The sequence below is a fragment of the Dunckerocampus dactyliophorus genome, chromosome 13, assembly GCF_027744805.1.
Source record: "Dunckerocampus dactyliophorus isolate RoL2022-P2 chromosome 13, RoL_Ddac_1.1, whole genome shotgun sequence".
Lineage (NCBI taxonomy): Eukaryota > Metazoa > Chordata > Actinopteri > Syngnathiformes > Syngnathidae > Dunckerocampus > Dunckerocampus dactyliophorus.
The window spans coordinates 12,974,837-12,997,430 of NC_072831.1; the positions used below are offsets into that span (position 1 = coordinate 12,974,837).

The window sequence follows — 22,594 nt, forward strand, 5'->3', positions numbered from 1 at the left end:
TGGTTCAGAGTGATGTTCCATTTAGGAACTCCTATCATATCGTTGGATATTAATCAATAAGGTAATATGATTCATCTTGTAGTTCCACATGTCAAATATTTTGTAAAAATGTAAAAAAAAAACAAAAAACAACGAGTCACTTCTTAGGCCTTTCCAAGATGTTCAGGAACTTCCCTCTGGTCATTTCTCTGGCTGAAAAACAAAACAAGAGCGTTAAATTAAAAGGTTTACCAAAAACACGGACACTATTCTTGAGCCACACAATCAGTAATGCAAAGCATGAATTTAATATGTGCACTGTCACACTGGAAAGGCAATTTATACAAACATCTGTTCATTCACAACGTGGTAAACAACTTAAAAAGAGCAGTCTGGTGATTCGCTTGATTGCACAGGAGCTCAGAGGTGCTGGTGCGTGAACATTACGTATGTATGCAAAGCACTGGAGATGAGAGAGGAGAATACTGAGAAGCAAAATGTCTCCATTATCTTTATCATGTAATCAAGGCATATGATGGAGCATGAGATAAATGACAGACAAGAATTTTACATAAAGAGTTTTCTTTTTTCTCCAAAATACATGTTGAGGATTTTCTTACATATCTTGCAATATCAAATACCAATGTATGTACATACGCTACATATATTTTATTATCTGAAGTTAATCAACCATTCAAGTATCACTGTGATTCTCTGTTTATTCTGTAGAAGTGGAAAAGTACCGTGAGTGGACTGAGAGGAAGCGGTTGCGATAAGGGAGACATGTCCAAGGTTGTCCCCACCACATGCGTGGGCTCAGGTCAGCTACAGGCCATCTCAAGGACATAAACACATTCCACAGACGTGAGCTAAACAGCCGCCTCCTCAACATTCCACTACCGGAACTGGTGTGACTAATATTGAAACTTCACTGAACACGTCCATCTATGTGTTACCACGCCCATCTATGTCAGTAGAAAGAAGCAGGAGCGTGTGGTCCGGGCAGTTGCAGTGTGGCATGGACAATCAAATCTCAAATCTTGTAGTTTGTGGGTCATTTTGTTGATTCATTGGTGGTCGGGGGCAAGTTCCCCTGACAATACACTTGTGCTAGAAACAGTACTGACCCGAATATAAAATTGAAAATTATAAGACAAAAAAAAAGTTTTTTTTGTTTTTTTTTTTAATCAGGTTTTAAATGAATGGTGTGTTAGACAGGAAACCTACTGCCAAAAAATCGAATCAAAATGAAAATGCAGGGCGCAACTTGGCTGCAACCAGGAGGCGCAGTTGATTAAGTCTTAACTAGTGTGTGGTCTAAAGAAATATGTCAGCTTGGGATGTTGCGCTAAACAAAAAATATCAATTGTTAATTTTCCAAGTTAATTGAGCAAGACAAAACTTTTAATGCCCATCCCTCAACAATTATAAGAGGCATGGTGAGCCAAGTAGATAATGTGCAGTTGCAAAAGGTTAGTATTTAGTGTGTATTAGTAAGTAAAATTAGTAAGGTATTTACAGGGTTCCTAAATGACAAATGGGTGATGGGCACAGAGGCAAACAGGCCTTTGTCCTAGTTTTGGAACACACTGAATGTTGTTACAAAGATACACAGTAACAGAAAACACCACCAGGCTTTACACAGCTGCCAATCGTTCTTAAAACCATTGTATGACTATGGCAACTTTTCTACAGTATCCTCAGAGACCCTGCAGAAAAGGCAGTGAGGCACCATCCAGGTAAAGTAATTGCTCTTTGTTCAAGATGAGAAGAAGCGCTTTTATGAACTGCCGAGCTGGAATTACCTCTGTGACTTCATTCAGTGGAACCTTGCACATCCCACAATATAAATGCATGTTGCGAGTGATTGCAAATAGGTGTTAAGCAGAATGTAATCCAACTTCATAATGCCCGCAAAAGATAGCTGTCTGCTGTTAAAAAAATCCTCTTCTCTGCACACGGCGGCTAATGAAAAAGCTGGGCCCAGTTGGTAATTCTGATGAGGCTCCCAGTGTGGAATTATAATAGCAATAGTGGGCGTGGGCTCTACGTCACCTTGAGGTGTCTGCCATTAGGTTAAAGACGATGCTAATTCCAATAGCACAAATTAATTTTGCACGTTGCCATCACTCCCGATTGCTCTAAACATTTGGGGCATATCTGGAGACACACGGAAAGCTTCTGAAATTAAGTCATCAAAATGAGGCAACGCAATTATACTGGGAGGACCCGAAATCTCCACTTTCTTATTAGTGGCGGTTTTGCAGCAGCTCATTTTTTTATTTCATTAACAATGTCATGATCTCTCTCCTCTCTTCATCTTCAGAACGGCCTGAGATGACTGTGCCACGCCCCTCGAGGCCCCCGCAATGCCACTGAGCAACTCATTAATTACAATTCACTGCATAAATCAGCTTCCTTTGCAGCTTATCAGGCAACACATAAAATAAAACTACCTCAAGAAAATCTTAACCAGAGCATAAAATGATTTTGTTTTTATTAATTTCAAACATAGAATACGATTCTATTCAAATAGGGATGATACCATTTAACAGAGTTCCAATACCCTAAATGCAACTGATGTGTTGTACAGAGAGTTTAAAGCTATTGCTAATTTCCAACTCTTGCGCCGACGTTAATACGTGACGAGATTTCTCATTTGGAGAAAAGCTGTATCGTGATAGCAGGGCAGCCAGAAGCCAATCAGACTAAACTACGGCATCGCTACTATGAATGATAATATGTAATATGCAAGTGACAATGCGTTACCACCACCAAGTATTACAGAAAATACCCTAACAAAAAACAGTGGATGAACTGTGATGTAAGGGCTAAGCTACGTGCTCGTTCGACTGCATTTGTCATGGGCACCGCTGAGGACTACAAAAAGGCCAGATATGACCTAAGGAGGTCCATACGAGAGGCCAAAAGACAGTACAGACAGAAGCTGGAGGGCTACTATTCCACCTCAGACCCTCGGCGCATGTGGGCGGGACTCCAGCACATCACAGACTATCGACAGCGGAGTAGCGTAGCCACGTCCAGCCAAACCACACTTCCAGATGAGCTGAATGAGTTCTATGCCCGCTTTGACACCCAAACTCCTGATGAGCAGAAAGGGTGGCTGGACTTGGGGAACACACAGGACTCACCTCTCATGGTGACATCAGCTGATGTGCGCAGGGTTCTGAACAAAACAAGCCCACGAAAAGCAGCAGGCCCAGACAACATCTCAGGACGTGCACTTCGGGTTTGCTCATCAGAACTAGCTGATGTGCTTGCTGACATATTTAACCTGTCGCTTGCACAAGCATCTGTACCGACCTGCTTTAAGTCCACCACCATAGTGCCCGTACCCAAGAAGAGCAACGTGACCTGCTTGAATGACTATCGCCCTATAGCACTCTCCTATTGTAATGAAGTGCTTTGAAAGAATAGTCATGACCCACATCAAAAAGAGCATCCCGGCGGCAACTGTGGACCCTCTACAGTTTGCATATCGCCAGAACCGGTCCACGAATGATGCAGTCAACACTGCCATCCAAACAGCCCTTTCTCACCTACAGGGCCAGGACACATATGTCAGAATGCTATTTATAGACTATAGCTCTGCTTTTAATACAGTCAGCCCCCACAAACTCACAAATAAGCTCCTCACACTTGGCCTGTCTCCCTCCCTCTGTAACTGGGTGTTTAACTTTCTCACAGGCAGACCCCAGTCAGTCTGAGTCCACAATCGCAGATCCAGCTCAAGAATTGTGAGCACTGGGACCCCACAGGGGTGTGTGCTGAGTCCGCTCCTCTACATGCTCTTCACCTACGATTGCGTGGCCTCCCAGAACAACACCAGCATCATTAAATTTGCGGATGACACTACAGTCATCGGACTGATGGTGGTGGCGTTGAAACATCATACAGAAGAGAGGTGGCGGACCTCATAGCTTGGTGTCGTGATAACAATCTCCTTCTCAATACAGATAAGACTAAAGAGATGATCATCGACCCAAGAACAAGGGAAAAGGAGCCGCATAGACCCCAGGTTATTGATGAGACTGAGGTGGAGAGGGTGAAAACCTTCAAGTTCCTTGGCACACACATCAGCGAGGATCTCACCTGGTCTCACAACACCCAACAAATTATGAAGAAGTCCCAAAGGAGACTGTACTTCCTAAGAAGACTGAGGAAATTTGGCATGTCCACCACAATCCTGAGTTGCTTCTACAGATGCACTATCGAAAGTGTCCTTACCGCCTCCATCACTGTTTGGTACGGTAACTGTACAACACGAGATAGGAAGGCACTCCAGCGGGTGATCAAGACCTCACAGAAAATTGTTGGGGCAGCCCTCCCCTCACTACAAGACATTTATAAATCTAGAGTCCTACGAAGAACACACAACCTCATCAAGGACAGCACACATCCACAACACTCGTTATTCACACTCCTACCGTCAGGCAGACGCTACAGGAGTTTGAAGTCCAGAACCACAAGGCTGGCAAACAGCTTTTACCCACAGGCCATCAGGCTTCTCAACGAAGCACTCACACATGCCGCACGCAACACATGCACACACTCATAGCACTTTATTTATTTATTTATTTGTATTTATTTGTAATAATGTCTCTTCTGTTGTTGTTGCTTAATTTATTGGTATATATGTTTATGTTTCTTATATTCTTATTCTTGTGTTTTCTTTCTTTTCTTGGGAGAATGAACAGAATAAGATTTTCATTGCATAGTATAACTGCTGCTTTACTATGCATATGACAATAAAACTCTCTTGAATCTTGAATCTTGAATTATTGGAAGTGCAGATTAAGTGCTTTAGGCACACCTTGCAATCCAACCTATCTTGGTGTTGACAGCGTCAGCGAATGACGTGTGGATGTTTTTCCATCGGAGTTAAACAGCTGCTTGCTACTTGTTGATGTCCATGCAAAAGCTGTAGTAATTCTACATTTGATCAACTTTGCTTAAAGATTTGGCAGATCAACCCATGTAGAGGTTTGGACTTGTCTGCACCCTTAAACACTGAGCAGTTCTATTGATGCTCATTGAATTGAGCACTCACGATCAATGGTTCCGTTTCACAACACACCCCCAGTGTCTGCGATATAATTAACATAATATAATATTAAGAATAAAATGTTTTATTTTTGAGCAGTTACTGTTGTAATTTACTTTACCTTGTAATTAACCTGAAGACTGAGACCCAGCAGTGAACTCGAACACTGCCCCCCTGACCCGCACTCGTGGTGAACGTTTGATGATGTCTGAGCAGCATGGGGGTGCGAGTATCCAGCCTGTAGAGGGCGTCCATCTTCTACATATATACTGACTAGATGAGGAAATGAGCGCTGAGCACAAATCTTTTTTTTTTTCTGTCCCCTTCATGGCACCCCAAGGAGAATGCCGCCCTGGGCAATCGTCCATGTGGCCCATAGATAGAACCGCCACTGCAAACCTCATACATAGAAAAGATCCGTGTTGACAATTCAGCAACATTGTCACTATATTTAGCACATATAAGTGTTTCTTTCTTCATGCATTTATTCGGTAATTAAATACAAGCGATCAACAAAGGTGAAGAATCCACCAAGGATGCGAACGTGAGTGAGCTCCACCTCTGTACCGCCATGCAATGCAAGCCTGAAAGCTGTAAAAACCCCTCCACAATGCAAACCAGTCGTTGACCACCACAGCCAAGAAGGCAGAGCTTGGTCACAATCCTCCGTTGCCTTGCAATACATGGGTGTCCACAGTGTGGCACAGAGGCCATCTGTAAAAGGTAAATCATTGCAGAAATAAAAAAACAAAAACCCAGTAAAAGTGGAAAAATAAAGCAAGAAGGCATAATGTAACTAGAAAAACCTAAAATGTTGATACTGATAACGAATAAAAATACAAAAATTTGTCCTGAAATATATGTATAAAAATATATCTATTTTTTATTCTAAATATCAAAAGAACAGCTCGACAGCCTTGACATAAATAGACAAAGACAAGTAGATTAGAGAAAAAGACTGAGCTGTATTATTATTATTATTATCGTTATAATAACAGTCGTTTATTTGGTCTAAAAAATGTTGACAATAATATCTTAGAGCATCAGTTTGTGGGACACTAAACATTTAAGAACACACCTACATTGTTTTGTGACTCTTTTTGTCCAGTCATATTTTTTTATTGTACTTTTCTTAAAATTAATGTTAAAATCTCCAACTTGTCTCATGGACCCAATCTCGTGCATCGTCTCGTGAGTTGGGTGTCTCCTGACAACCCTATTAGAAAGTCATGAACAGGTTTTCTATGCTCTCACTAAAAAATATTCCAGTCATCAATATTGAATCCTACTTTGTGGAAATTCACTTATCGCTGTCGGGTCTGGAACCAATTAAACGAGGGACGACTGTGTATGATAATTTCTGGACTATAGAGCGCACATAAGCCGCAACCACAAAATTCATGGTGAAAAAAAGATTTGTACATACAGTGGTATGAAAGAGTCCCCTGCCTTAATTTCTTATGTTTGTCACACTTAAATGCTTCAGACCATCAAACAAATATAAACATTATTCAATGATAACACAACTGTACACTAAATGTAGTTTTTAAATGGAACTTTTTATTATTAAGGGAGAAAAAAATCCAAACCTACATGGCCCTGTGCAAAAAATTAAGAAATCAGGAAGGGGCAAACACTGTTTCTCACCACTGTATATAGGCCGCCGCAGGTGTCCATGTCGTAACATGCGTTATTTAGTACAAAGAAAGATGTTACACAGAACAATTTTTTATTTTTTTCTTTTTGATTACATTTTTTTTTCCCTGAACAGCACCAAACAGTATAACACAGCTAGTTAAACAGTAGCCTACACGAAAAGCCATTCATCGCTGTCTTCATACTTCCTCCTGGGAACTAAAACCACTAAAGTAGCATTCAGCGTGAGAATTGAACAGCCTCATAATTCCTTCGTCACCCACTTTGTCAGTCTCTTTCTCTCTTTTGTTGTCACGCTCAGTGTCACTCACGTTTCGAGGCAAATTAGCTCTTTAGCTTGAGCTGTGCTCTTCATCAAACAGTAGTCTAGCCTTTCGAAACCCGTTGGTGACAAGTGACTTTTTTGACACACTATAAAGAAAGACACACTATAAACCTTGTAATAATACCTCTACTTGATGTTCCCAGCGTCACTTGCTCGCTCCGATAGTGAAACATGACACGCTTTTTTTCCCATCAGAGTTCAACATCTGCTGCGGTCCAAACAGTCCAAACAGAAGCTGTTATAATTCTACACATGATCAAACTTAAGATTTGTCAGGTCAAAACACAATTGCTGCATAAGACTTCAAAACGTGATATCAACGTCCACTTCACTCGTCCAACTCAGTACTTCCTGAAGCTGCACTCAATCATGGGAACTGTAGTTCTTTTTTAGCCATAATTTAGCCGCATCACTATATAAGTAGCAGCTTATACATCCATCCATCCATCCATCCATTTTCTATAGCGCTTCTCCTCATTAGGGTCGCGGGTCATGCTGGAGCCTAGCCCAGCTGACATCGGGCGACAGGCGGGGTACACCCTGGACTGGTCGCCAGCCAATCGCAGGGCACATATAGACAAACAATCATTCATACTCACATTCATACCTATGGACAATCTATAGCGGCCACTAGAGGGAGTATGCAAAAGTGGCCGCTTTAGACAGGTGGCCTCTATAGACAGGTTGGCGTCCAGTTTGAATGTTTACCAGTAGAGGAAACAAAAGAAAAAAAAGGGAAAATAATAATAATAATAATAATGTTGACCAGTAGAGGGCACTGCGGACTGCGGATAAAAGCTGTACAGCACTACTAGGCTTGTTATTATCATGGTTCTTGGTTTTAATTCATCCTGAACATGCATATGAGTCAAACAGTAGCACATCACATAGTACAATTCACAATTTTGCATGTCCAAAAAGGAGTAGGAAGAAGCAAAGCTTATTTAATCCTACCCCTCATCAGTTTCACATCAGTTGCAATACATTTATTCACCTCTTGTTCTTCCAAATGTACTTTGTAGTTCTACATGACAGTGTAGTGCAATCATAGCCAAGGTTTTTACTTACTAAAAGGAAGCTAGAGGCTGTGTATATATATATATATATATATATATACAGTCAAACTTGTCTATAGCGTCTCACACATACACACACACCTATATATACACACATATATATATACACACACACACGTATATACATACATACATACACACGTATATATATATATATATATATATATATATATATATATATATATATATATATATACATATATACACACACACACATACACACACACACACACACACACATATATATATGTGTACACTGTATATACATACACACATATACTGTACATATGTCACAATCCCGTGCATCGTCTTGGCTTGTGAACTGAGTGTTTTCTAACATAGCATCCATTTTCAAATCCTTTCGTTCTCAAAGATTTCTTTTGTGATGTGCACACACGATGAGCAAGTGCATTTGTGCGAAACAGCTGTGACTGACTTTGTGACTAATTTTCGTTTACGTAACTTGTATTTGTGGCAAACAAAAGGCATATATTTGTTATATGTGCACTAAATTAATATATCTCACATTTGGTTTTACCTCCAACTCTGTTTTAATCAGGAACAACAACTAAACAAACTGAAGAGGATGGAAAACCCTCCAAATCACTCACCTCGAAGACACAAGCACGCAACACAACACACAGACACACACAAGCTTTGTCATACAACAGGAGAGATCAATACTGATTAGGAGAACTTAGAGATTTGTTTAGTTGATTAGAAAGGTCAATTACTAATTTTGCACTAAGTTAATCAGCATCTTGTTACGACTGCCATCCATACTAAATGACACCTTATGGATTGCGAGGGCTTGTTCCCTTGCCCTACTGATTTGGCGCCATCTCATTATCATTTCACTGGTATGTTCTTCCATTAGGGGGAGGCACGTGTACACTATATGCAATTGCTTATAGCTAAGCAATTGGCGATAATTTACAAGAATAATAACTCTGTCAGTAGGGTGACAACCTCCCAAGTCAAACGCAATCAGTATGAGGGCTCACATACTGAAACTACTCTAATACGCTCTTGAAAACAAGAATAAATAATAGGAATAAGAATAAATAAAGAATAAATAAGTTGAAATAATTAAATGCTGTAACAATACTTAACAAAATTAATTGTGACATGGGCTTTAACATTCTTAACTGTCATGCAAGTGTAAAAATAAGTTGGCATAACTTTAGAAATTGTGTGCACACCATTAGCTTAGTTCACACTTCACACCCCGGTTTTCATCTGTTTAAGCTGCTGCCACCTGGAAAGTGCTACAGATGCACTAAAGTAAGGACAAATAGACTGAGAAATAGTTTCTTTCCGAGAGCTATCACCATCCTGAACTCTCACATGTAAAACACTGATATTCCTTTCACTGTTACTGCTGCTGCCTACAAAACTACCTCACTATTCCTCATCTGTGCCATGAATGTTGGGAAACAAACTGTAGTTCTGTATAATACGTTGTTTATAGTGTGTTTCGCACTTTTGTTGAGCTTGTGTTTTTATTGAGCTTTGCACTTTTTTATTACTGTGTTTGTACTGAAACAGGAGAAGCCTTTTTTTAATCTCGTACCTTGTATAAGGACAATAAATGTATTCTATTCTATTCTAACATGTGGTACAAATGTATTGTATTTTGTATTTGTACTTTATTTATCCCACAGCGGGGAAATTCACTTGTTACAGCAGCAAGCAAGATACGCAAGTAAAGAATACAGTGTAAAGAATACATATTGACTACAACATGGTTCAGGTGGTACAGGTGTTGTAGAGCCTGACAGCGGTCGGTATGAAGGACCTGCGGAACCTCTCCTTCTTACACCGTGGGTGTAACGGTCTGCTGCTGAAGGAGCTGCTAAGGGAACCCACAGTGTCATGTAGCGGGTGAGAGGTGTTGTCCATGATGGACGTCAGCTTAGCCAACATCCTTCTCTCCCCCACTTCCTCCACGGAGTCCAGAGGACTGTCCAGGACAGAGCTCGCTCTCCTGATCAGCCTATTGATCCTGCTCCTGTCCCTGTCCGTGCTGCCCCCTCTCCAGCAGCCCACAGCATAGAAGATGGCTGAGGCCACCACAGAGTCATAAAAGGTCCGTAAAAGAGTCCTGCACACACCAAAGGACCTCAGTCTCCTCAGCAGGTGGAGGCGACTCTGGCCCTTCTTGTAGAGGGTGTGGGTGTTGACGGACCAGTCCAGTTTGTTGTTAAGGTGAACACCCAGGAATTTGTAGCTGTCTACCAACCCTATGTCCGCTCCCTGGATGTTCACCGGTGTGAAGTGAGATTTTTTCCTCTGGAAGTTAATGATCATCTCCTTTGTCTTGCTGGTGTTGAGTTGCAGCTGGTTAAGCTCACTCCAGCCGGCAAAGTCCCTGATGACCGTCCTGTATTCCAGATCGTTCCCCTCTGAAACACAACCCACAATAGCTGTGTCATCGGAGAACTTCTGGATGTGACACTGTGTGGAGTTGTGTGTGAAGTCCGAGGTGTAGAGGGTGAAGAGGAAAGGGGAGAGCACCGTACCCTGAGGGTCACCTGTGCTGCAGAGTACCATGTCAGACACACAGTGACGGAGCCTCACATACTGTGGTCTGTTGGTGAGGTAGTCTATAACCCATGCAGTCAGGTGTTGGTCTACTCCCACACTCTCCATCTTCACTCTGAGTAGTGACGGCTGGATGGTGTTAAAGGCACTGGAGAAGTAAAAAAAACATGACCCTCACAGCGCTCCCGCTGTCCTCCAGGTGTTGCAGTGATCTGTGCAGCAGGTATATCACTGCGTCGTCCACTCCGATCCGAGGCCGGTAAGCAAACTGCAGGGGGTCCAGCTGAGTGCCCACCAGGGGTCGCAGGTGCTGCAGGATAATCCTCTCCATGGTCTTCATCAGGTGAGAGGTCAAGGCAACAGGCCTGAAGTGGTTAGGCTCCTTGAAACGTGGTGTCTTTGGTATCGGGACCACACAAGAGGTCTTCCACAGGGCCGGGACTTTCTCCAGGCTCAGGCTGAGATTGAACAAGTGCCTGAGAACTCCACAGAGCTGGTCAGCACAGTCCTTGAGGATTCTAGGGCTGATGCCGTCCGGTCCCGGGGCCTTTCTTGCCTTGATCTTCTTGAGCTGACTCCTCACCTGATCATCAGTTAGGAGAGGGGCGTAGAGGATGGCTGGGATGGGGATGTGGGGGTGAAGAGTGGTGAGTTGGTAGGGGAGAGAGGGAGGGCAGACTCAAATCTGTTGAAAAACAGATTGAGTTCATCTGCCCAGATCTTGTCCCCACTGGCTTGGTCTCTCCCCACTCCTTTACCATGGCCTGTGATGGTCTGCAGGCCTCTCCAGACTTCCCTGGCATTATTCTCCTCCAGCCGCTTCTCCAGTTTCCTCCTGTAGCAGTCCTTCCCCTTCCTGATCTTATGCTGGAGTTCCCTCTGGACTCTGCGCAGCTCCTCCTTGTCCCCCGAGTTGAAGACCCTCTTCTTCTTATTCAGCAGGGCCTTAATCTCAGAGGTCACCCAGGGTTTGTTGTTGGGAAAACACCGCACAAACTTGGAGGGCACAAATGCAGAGGGAGGATTACGGCATGGGCCTGAGAGGTGAGTCTCTTCAAATTAATGCTAAACAACTGGCTTTGCCGTGTACGTTCCATTCTTTTTTTACTAATGATGTCGACTTATTGTCGCTTTGACCACATTGTACTAAGCGGCCAGGAAAGAAATTGGTCTACTGCTTTTCCAAGTTCAATTTCGGGGTCTTTAGGTTAAACAGTAATTTGCCATTCCTATTACCCCATTTGTGGTGAGATCACAAAAAACACAAAAAGCCAAAGGGTAAAGAAAACAGCCTTATAAGTGTTAATCTTGCAAATGAAAGAATTGTGTGACTTCTTAGACGTATTCTTGTGACAATTTTGGCTTAAGTCCACATTGTACAACTGTAAGTATTCATCTTTAGAGGTTCCATTTTAGCTTCAACCAGAGGTAGACAGCGTTATCACCAAAGTCAGGGCTAACAGGATGTACAATGTACAAGAGCAGTAGCTTCAATACATTGTCGTTAAGAAGATTAAACTATATACTGTATACAAAACAGATGAATGTGTTCTGATTCCATCTCAAATGGTGGCTTTTTTGTAAATTAAAACACACCCATACATATGTGTAAGAAATTCTGTGGCGCAACTCAACCATTTTGTACGTGCTCTGCAGCGTTAAATCATTTTCATTTGTAGCAAATCACAAGCGGTTGGAATGGAAATGTAGCGGAAACATTGCAGTGGAACATCTTCCTGGGCCGCATTCATGGTGAATGATCTGGGTGTCATTGTCACATCCTACTACCACCACCACTCCCTCTCGACCATTATTCCCCTCTGTATGAAATGAGAGTAATCATTACTCCACCATCCCCTACCCCCCTCGCACCTCCTGGATGGCACGCTCCCAGTGAGCTGCAGGACCCCTGTTAGCCCCAAAGACAGATGACCACCTGGGTTAACTGGAGTCCTGGACCCCGGCCCCTCGTCTGCCCCAATTCACTTTCATTAAGAGCTAAGAGGACTTATCTGACCCTCGCTGCCCGTCTCCAAGTGGTGCTCAGCTATTATGGCCTGTAAGCTTTATTTAATGGGTTTAACATCCACTTTCGCCACCCTCCTCCCTGGGGGGGGGGGGAGATAGGGGAGACACAGAGAGATGAAACACACAAGCATAGAAGCACTTGCACACATTCATGCCCTGCTGCCCTCACTCAAAACAGCCCCCCCACACCCCTTCCTCCGCCGCGCGACACATACACCTGACGCTCATGTTTGTGTTCAAAATTCAATTACCCACTTATTGATACTTCACAGGGATATTTAAGATGCAGACACGAGCTGTGATTTCCCAGGGGAGCTACTGGTTCCTCTTTATGTCCCAACCGGGGGGGGGGGCCCTGCATTTTTGCCTCATTGACACACACACACACACGTATGCGCGCACGCACACACGCACACAAACAAACAAAAACAAACACATTTGCACTCTAGTCTCAGCCTCTTACTATGCCTGTTCAAGAGGTGTCCTTATTAATAGGCAATCAGTCAGAAATCATTCATTAAAAAGCCTAAAAGGTTTTACAGCCGCGCTATGATTAGCTGGGAACGAAAATTCAATGAATTCCTAATGCCTTTATGGAAATGAGGTGTCATTTCCGATCTGCTCAGGGAGGAGGCAGGCAGGCAGAGACGAGGAGAGGTGTGTGTATGTGTGTAAAGCTCTGCCTCTTCTCCTTTCACACAGCGTCAACACTGATCCTGCCTGGTATATGAACAAGCTCTAGCAGATATAGCCGCAACCTGCTGCAGACACTCATTTGGTTGCAAAATGTTTGTAGGGATACTTTCCCCAACAATGAACCACTGTATTTGGCAGCGCAAGAATCAAGCACAAGATGATTTTAAAGGTTAACGCTAGAGAAAATCAGTGAAAAGTAAAGTCCCTTTTCAATTCTGAAGATCCCAGGAAAAAACTGGCTAAAGAAGAAAAGATGAGCCCAGCATATTAGGAGTGGAGAAGAGGAGGAGGGTGAAGAAGGGTATCAGAGAGGCACCCCCTGCTCCTCATTCAACGACTGTCAGCAAAGGCACTTCATAACCACCCGTCCAGTGGTCAGCCCGCCCTGATGGATTGATCGAGGCACATTAGCAGCAGTGGGGCCGGGTGAATGCAATCATATTCAGCGGCGGCACACTTCTAATAGGCCTGAGATTGATCCTGGGGGTGTGGAGGAGAAGGAGGCGTTGAATGAGGAACCATTAGAAACTGTCAAGGCAGGGTGACCTTCAGGCTCACCTTCACACAGGCAGAAGCAACAGGGGTCGGCGCAGGTGGCATTGTAATGAGCGAGGGACGACGACAGGTGGTCCTGTAAGGCGATTGGCTCTCGTCTTGTTTTGTTTGATCCCATTCAGATTTCAGTGTTTCTGCTACCATTTTTATACTCTATACATTATATACAGTGGAACCTCGGTTTTCGTACGCCCCGGTTTTGGTAAAATTCGTTTTTTTGACAAAAATTATTGTCACAAACATAACTTGCTTTTCTTACACTGTCTTGGTTATCATGCGGCCAAACAGTGCGCCTCGCACATTAGTCGAGAGACGAAACGAAGCATACACACATTGGTGACTCAGGCTATGTTCACAATGCAGGACGATTTTTTTTGCTCATATGTGACCTGTATCTCATTATGAAAGGTCAGGTCGCATATATCACATCTATACATCATCAAAGGTGGGTATTGTTGTGCTTACAGAGACTTTAAAGGTACTCATGAATGTAGGCAGTCATCGAAAGGTGTGGTTTATCGTGCAAGACTTGGATAAAGGTACTCACCAATGTAGGCAAAAGTTCTTCTCATCCGAAAATTGTTTTTAAAAAGGTGTTAGTGAAGCAGCTCTCGTCAATGTCTCACCACTCCTGCCTCAGACATCTACCCACACACCTTAAATATTGACACCTGTTGCACAAAATCCTTGAAATCGCCACAAACGCCTTAAGGCGCATGTGCGTAATGTGCGGCTTGGTACTGAAATATTGATTCTTCCGATACCAGCTCTTCATGCTCTAAAGTTGATTCTGAAATCAAAATATTGATACTTCATATATACAATATTGGCCTTAGTTTTTTCTGATGTTGTATATTAGCTTGGTTATATTGTAAAACATCCCACTACCACAGTATATTTCAGGGTTTCAAAATGACTATGTGTTCTATTCTTTATGCTATGATTTGAAATACTGTACACTACTTTTTAAAGACACAATAGGTGAATTCACACAAAGTATCGGATCTGTATGGCCGATACCAGCCTGAATTTGACCCAGTATCGGATCGTAAATGAAATCAGTGGTATCGCACATCACTAGAGCACAAGCACACTAGAGCGCACACTGCAGCAATCTTTACTTCCGTAAACAAACGGAACTGCGAGTGGTGTTGTGCTTTTGCACATGCACGTCACTTTCCAGACACTTTGTGTTCACATTAGCAAGTCGCATTTGGCAATGGTAATGGTTTAATTTTATTTGGACATGCATACAAGGAGAAGGAAGAAGCAAAGCTTATTTATTCCTACCCCCCATCCGTTCTACATCTATTAAAGTACGATTACTCACTCCCTGTATTCCATATGTGATTTTTTAATCATGATGATGTAATTATAAAGATTTTTCATAATAAATAGAAATCATATATAATAAGTGTAATAATAAATAAATAATAATGAATTGAGACAAACACAAGTTCAAGACTCTTCTTCCCTGTATTTTGCATCAACTGTTGATGCATCAACATCAACTGATTGTATTGTTTCTTGAATTCGCTCATCTTTCACTATTTAAATTTTAGTTGAATACCCCTGATTTAGATAGTAGGCTACTCCAAACTAATATGACTAATATGGCATAGCCTAATGGAAATGCAGATGCATCTGCTTATATCGTGCATACGTCATGTTTTTCAACAGTTTAATTAATGAGATTCTAACAAAAGGCGGCTAAGTTATTTATAATATTTGCATCTGTCATGGTACAGGTGACTTTATGTCTTGGTCCTTGAGTTGTATTCAAAATAAACATAAAAACAACGAAATAACACACACAAGTTAAAAAAAAAAAAAAGTCTTCATGTCAAGATGTGCCGTTTATTCAACTTTCACTTGTCTCACTGGTCCTTTCTCTCCATATATATCATTAGTTTCCTTCTTCTTTCTGGACCGTACTTGGGACACCCCTGATTTTTCCCACAATTTCCCACTTGTTCTTCCGTGTTGCTCGCTTCACTTTGCTCCTCTTTCGTCTGTCTGTTGTGTTTCGTGTCACAATGCTTAGCACCGATGCACAGATTTGACTGGCTGGTCAACAATAACGATTCGTTGATTGCAATTGACTAATTTTCATGGTCGACTATGACAACTAAGTTGACTAATCATGGCAGCAACAGTTGATATATTTTAAGACCTTTCAAATTCGTATTTTTGAATTTTACACTTTTCAAGCCTAAAATGATCTGATTTTAAGACTTTAAGTCCCTGTAGATACCCTAAAGCCTAGGTTCCCAAAGTGGGGTACCCCCAATTGTCATAGGGGCACATGACTTGTTCATTGCTCTGTGTACATCATATCAACAAATACAGTAAGTGTGATGATTATTTTGTGCATTAAGAGTGTTTTAGCTTGAAGAATTAATTTATATTGGTGTTCCAATTAATCCCCACACGGCGCAGCGGTGAAAACCTGTCACTGTCAGTGGGGATTTCCGAAAATGAGGCTTTATTGTTGGTTGTATGTATTTTTCTATTTCTAGTTCTATTTTAGAGTTGGGACACCATGGGTAGATCCTGGTCACATAATGGACACTTCATACTCAACAAGAAGGATCAAAACTAGCAAACCGCTATCACTGCTGAGCTAGCTTGTTTCTAATCATGGTGTATTCAGGTGCATCACGTAACTCCTCGGGCACAAGTTGCTGCTGTATTCACGGACACTTGGAAATCGCAGGAAAAACACCCAAACATGCACATGCAGCCCAAATCACGTGATATTTACCAAAACAACCACTTGTTGCTCATAACAGTAAGACAATGTTACAAAATGTTCTGCTTACAACAGACATCAATATTAAAAAAATACACTTTTGGACACATATTGCTTTATCATGATTGTTAAACTTTCCCCTTCAGTTTGGTATGAAATGAATATGCAGAATTAAACCATAGCCACCCTGAGGGGACAAGTGAAGCTGAAATTCAAGCCATTCAAAGGGAAGGATGCCAACATCAGAGTGGAGTAAAATATGTGGGAAGACTACTTATCTGTTGATCAGTGCTCATGTCAAACTTTATTCTAATGTAAGCATACAAAATACACACTTTTGACCCGGAATTACTATAAAATGAATGGACCAATGAAGTATGTTGAATATTTCAGGTTAATTAAGATAAAAGGTTAATGTTTATTAAGTGTGCAGGGGTAGGGGGTACGTGGCTTCAGGTCAAATGTCTGAAGGGGTACGCAACTGTAAAAAGTTTGGGAACCACTGCCCTAAAGTGAAGACAGTAAAGACAGTCACTAACTCCTTGAAACATGATGAATATAGAACCACTTGCTAGGGTTCATAGTTGTGTTGTCATGGCAACTGCCACAATTCCAAACTCGACAGGAGTTGAACAGTGGATTCATTATAATGTATTTAAAATTCACATCTGACCGACAATATTGATCTTAATTAAAACCATGTTTTTAGTGTGGGTGCAACAATACGCAGAATTCACGGTTTGTTTCGATACGTTTGAGTTACGGTTCGATATTTTTTCGATACAAAGAATTTATTACCTTGCCTTTTTTAATTTGAATTTCATTGAAATTGCCAACATTTTTCACATTTTTTAACATTTTCAGCATGGTATGAATGTGGGAGGCGGCGCTCAGTGGCCCTGTGCTTGACAATGCAACCTAAGCCAGAGGAGTTGATTGCAGATACACTGAGCTTTCAGCACAGAGCACCGTCAGAAGTTAACAAAAATAAATACGAAACTGTGTATTGTTCGATACAGGGGTCACGGTTCGGTACGCATGTGTATTGAACGGTTCGACACAGATACACGTAGTGCTACAGTTTTTAGTGTTAAAGTAGGATAGAGTACCTTCACCAACTCGGCCCAATCCTAAGCAGAGTCCCTTCAGAGTATCCCTAAGGAACACTCAGCTTTCAATTACCTCCAATAACAGCACTTATCAGAGCACTGAGCTTTCCCTGGAGGCGCAAGGCCTGATGCCCACACTCAGCAGCCCACGACAGAGTTATTCATCACTAGGAGGAGTAACAGCTGGGCCGAAGGAAGAGGCACGCGTCAAGCCCCAATGGGAATAAACCAGGCCAGCATCACACAGCCATTGTTGGAGGTGCTGGTGGGAGTTGGCAAGGGAGGGGGGGGAAGGGTGTGTCACGCTATCCCATTACATCCAAGCTGATGTATTAACATGAAACCATGATGTGTCGACAGGAAAAAAAAATCAACAGTGGCTCAGCTGCTATCCAGAGCAGAAGGGAATGATTTTTATGTGTTTTATTAAAGTCTGGCTCAGGTCGCCTTTCTGACTGGAGGCGGCTGGGTGAGTTTTCACAGCTTGATTGTGCCCTGCCCATTAACCAGCTTCCCCTTTAATGGTCCACATGTCCGTGCGGGTGGAGCAGTAAATCCCGTCTCCTAACCCTCGCTCACTGTGCCTCTACCGAGTCTTCTCATTTACGTGTCCTGAGGAGGACCGCAAACGTGATGAAAAAGTAGCTGAGATTTACAAGCCCTCCCCTGACAGCTAGGAAAAGGAGAAAATTAAACTAGAGAGCATTAAACAGGTCCCCCCATTACAGGGCAGCTCCGACACCAATAATAACCATCATTGTGTCCCGTCAAGCACCAATACATGACAGGATTGCAAATCCTGTAGTCCTCCACCTATGACAGCTAACATCTTTATACCAAGTGGATTGCATGCTCTTGTGGATTCAGAAGAATTCAGGGAGATTAAACACTTTAGTTGTCATGTTATGCTGTGATGTTAGGCCTTGGTTAAAAAGATGAAGAAGACTATTTTGACAAACCAACCCATGAAAAAAGCGTTAAAAAAAATCACGTAACTAATAAAACATCCAACACACATCAGCATGGTCTTACAGTCAAGCAACAAGTGCAAATGTGATTAACTTGAATTTCACCAGAACCCTTGTCTGTTTCAGGCCTTGTTGACATAATGAAATGTAAGTAGGGAACAATAATAAGTACAACTGCACTGCATTACTGATAGGAGCAAAGAATAATAGGACCCATTAGAAACAGCTAATGTGAGGCATTCCGTTCCAATATGGGAAGATGGGAGTAACAAATGTTCACTGATCAATGATCAAAATCAGCGTTTCTATCTCCATAGTTACTAGGGCTGTCACGATCGGGTATTGATATTGGTCTGATATCGGCCTACATCTAAAATCGCTGATATAAGCGCTCCGATACAAGCATCCATTCCAGACGCTGCTCCAGCATTGGCTGAAGAGAGCCCGTGTAATCACAGCAACAGCGTGTGCTAACATGCTAACAAAGTAGCAAGGAGCTGGAGTGATGTCAGCCGTGGCTCGTGCGGCAATACTTTTCATTAAGGTCCAAAAAAGATGTTACAGCCAAAAACCAAAACCCGCCATGAACAAGTCCCCCAAGATGGCACAGAACCGAGGACGGTTCCGGACAAACCCCATCATGCATCCAGAGCGGCACCAAAAACAAACAAAACGAAAAAAACAGTATGAGGATCCTGAGTAAGTTACTTTTTCTCATACCTACTTATGCTGATTATTGTTGTCTGTTTGAGTAATATCACTTGATCAAGCTTTTTTTTTTTAACATTCCACACTACAAAATAAATAATAAAAGTATTGATATTGGAATCGGTCGACACTCAAGGCTGCAATATCGGTATCGTTTCGGAAGTGGAAAAAGTTGTACTGGGACACCCCTAACAGTTACACAAGCATTTGTACAAATAAAAGCTTAAATAGATGGCATTTTTCAAATAGAGGCCTGGAACTCTCTGCAGTTGAGTAAGTAAATGCCCGTGCTGCTATTTGAGAACATACGGAAGTCAACAAAAGGTGCAATTCAACGATACTTTTCCTCTGTCCTCCACAACTCATGCAAGTGTCTATCTACTGGAATGCTTATGCATTACAACACATTACATTACAATACCTTAAATCAGGGGTGTCCCAAGTACGGCCCAGAGGCCATTTTTGGCCAGCAGCTCATTTTTTTTACTGGCCCTCTGCATATTCTAAAAATATAACTTAGGAATTAATATTAATATTGTTAGATTTTAAAGTAATTTGCTTTGTCATCCATAACACAAAGCAAAGACTTTTGTTTCGATGGCTGAGCATATATTGACCGACACTAGATTGGTTTCAGCATCTTTAATGCATACCTCAATTTTTCTATGTGTGATCCCTGGCGGACACTCCTACCTTAAATGTTGCAAACTTCACTCAACACCACTACCTACAATTGGATAAGTTTTTTGAAGGACGAAAAACATCAGAGTCCATTCATCAATGAAATGACATCAAAGTATTTCCAATATTATGCTTGGTTTGATTGGATTTAGAGTAATTTCAGTTGTTTGAGTCAAAGGCATGCTGCTGTACAACATCTCTGCATGTGCTGTTTAAATGTATGTATTTATCTAGCAAACAATCCCGTACTTGTATTAGAGCAGTCTACATCACAATTCCTCAGGGCTTCTGTGTTATTTCACTGGAAAACAAAACACCCGTTTTCTCTCAGGAAAATACGAGCACTTAGCTATATCTCTCTAATCCACACTCCCCAAGGATTATGACAATGGAGGTAGTGAAAGGGGAAAGGATTAAAAAGTAGATTTTGCATGCATCACATGCTGGAGCACTTGTTACATTATCAGCTCCTGTGGTCGTGCCAGTGTTTCTAACCTTTCTCCACTATAACAAGATTGACCCGAATCTATTATTTGTGAAGGTCAACTTGTTGGACATGAGGTGATTCCAAATAACGTATAAATTTTTACCTAGGATAATGCTGTACTGAACTGCATGTCTACAGTATTACTGCATGTCTAGGCGCCATCTAGTGGTGAAATGATAACCTCCACGTGTAAAATGTTAAAGGTTTTTAGTTCATAAAATGAAGACATATTATTATGACAGCAGTCAAGTCATTGTCATTGCCATTATGTTGTGCTATTTCAAGCATCATTAAAATTGTTCTTAACACCTTATGCTGCTCGTGGTACTTACATTCTTCTAAGCCCAGTTGGTAAGCGAGGTTCAGAAGACCTTTGACCTTCTCCATTAGGTTAGCTGTTGTCAAACTGCCCAGCTCTGCCGGAAAAAAAACATCATTAGCATTACACCTGTTCCAGTCAAATCCTCTGTATCCTGTAAAATCACAATAGAGCACCTTTTAACATTTCGATGTCCTCACTCTCAAGCTCAGCCATCCACTTGGGGGGTGAATTTGTGATGGGCTACAGAAACAAAACATTTCATTTAAGAGCGTGAAACATGAAAAGGTGTAATAATTTAAAGACAGATAATAACTCACATTTTTATATGATGCAGCAAATTCAGCAACTCCAGGTACTTTACAAAAAAAAGGCCTTTCATTAAAACAACAAGCAAAACATGCTGACACAAACAAAGAGAAAATGTGGAGTCCTTACGCTGCTCTGGCCAAAGGTCAGGTGACGCTCTGTCCAGCTTTTCCAAACTGAGCAAAGAGGTTTCAAAGTCTTCACCTATCAAGACAAGAACAATAATTCACTTTTTGTTTCACTTTCTGTATAAATTATATAGTATATTTGAAGGCCAAATTGAACTTGTGACACTTTCAGTGAGGTATCACATTAACCATGTTTGTTATTATAGTTTGCAATGGTGCACAATTATATAGTATCATACAGAAAGGTGTTTGCATTAGTATGATTACCTAATTTAGCTAGATGAGAGGGTTAAAACAAACACAGCAGTATTGCGTTACACCAAATGGAAACTGTATATAATAAACATATGGTTAAATTAAGTGCCAATTGAAATCCACAATGCATAGCTGTTGAGCTCTTTTGTGTGATCTCATTAGATTGTGCTGGTGTACTTAATGAAGCGCCCGGTAAGTATATATCGTTAGTATAGTCATATAATTGTTTCTTCCTTGTTTAACATGACGAATACTGTAATTCGTTGAGCCTATTGATTGTGACTGAGACAGTCAAAACAATATTTTGCAATGAGACAAACCTTAGATATAGTGAACATGTTATTTTGGTCCAACACAGGATCAACAGAGCATAAAATGTAGCCATTTAGCGTAGCCAATACTAACGAGAAAAAAAAGCCAACCAAGTCGCATTTCATGAATGACACGAACGCTTGTTCATTACACCGTTAAACGATAATGTAATGTGTGATTTAACTCAAATGTTGAATTAACGAAGACGTACATTTAATGCCACGTTTAGCTGTTTATGTGTCAAATGTCCCCTGGTTGTGTTATACATTGTACAAACACTGTGGCTACTTGAAGCTTTAGGTCAAACAGATACTTTAACAGCACACACACACAACGAATATGTACTCGTTGACTCGGTGTCGTGTTCGAGTGAGATGGACGACGATTTTCTGTCCATAAACAATGCCAAATTGTGACATAGACGTAGCACAGCTCGGTAAAGAATTAGAATTTACCTCCATTTGGAGACGCCATCTTCGAATTGAACACGTGACTAATGTTAACCAATGGCAGCAGACTTTTGGAGAGCTCGGTGATGATGTAATTCCCCTCCTCTGCCACTAGAGTTTTTTTTTTTTTTTTTAAAACAGTGTAATATAACAACAAAACACCACAAATTGTATGAAACAGCAGAGGTGGTCA

General features: G+C 41.6%; 1 protein-coding gene across 2 annotated transcripts; it reads right to left on the reverse strand.

The window, feature by feature from the left end:
* Window positions 1-46: 46 nt before the first annotated feature.
* On the reverse strand, window positions 47-22,462 carry lin52 (lin-52 DREAM MuvB core complex component). Of its 2 annotated transcripts, none has more exons than XM_054795568.1 (6): window positions 22,408-22,462; window positions 21,387-21,461; window positions 21,269-21,306; window positions 21,125-21,191; window positions 20,962-21,045; window positions 47-192 (listed from the first exon to the last, which is right to left on the reverse strand). In XM_054795568.1, the coding sequence occupies exons 1-6, from the start codon at window positions 22,424-22,426 to the stop codon at window positions 137-139; spliced, it is 339 nt and encodes a 112-aa protein (XP_054651543.1). In that variant the 5' UTR covers window positions 22,427-22,462; the 3' UTR covers window positions 47-136. The 2 variants fall into 2 exon arrangements, with proteins under 2 accessions (XP_054651543.1, XP_054651542.1); XM_054795567.1 differs by lacking the exon at window positions 22,408-22,462 and adding an exon at window positions 22,283-22,364.
* Window positions 22,463-22,594: the final 132 nt, after the last annotated feature.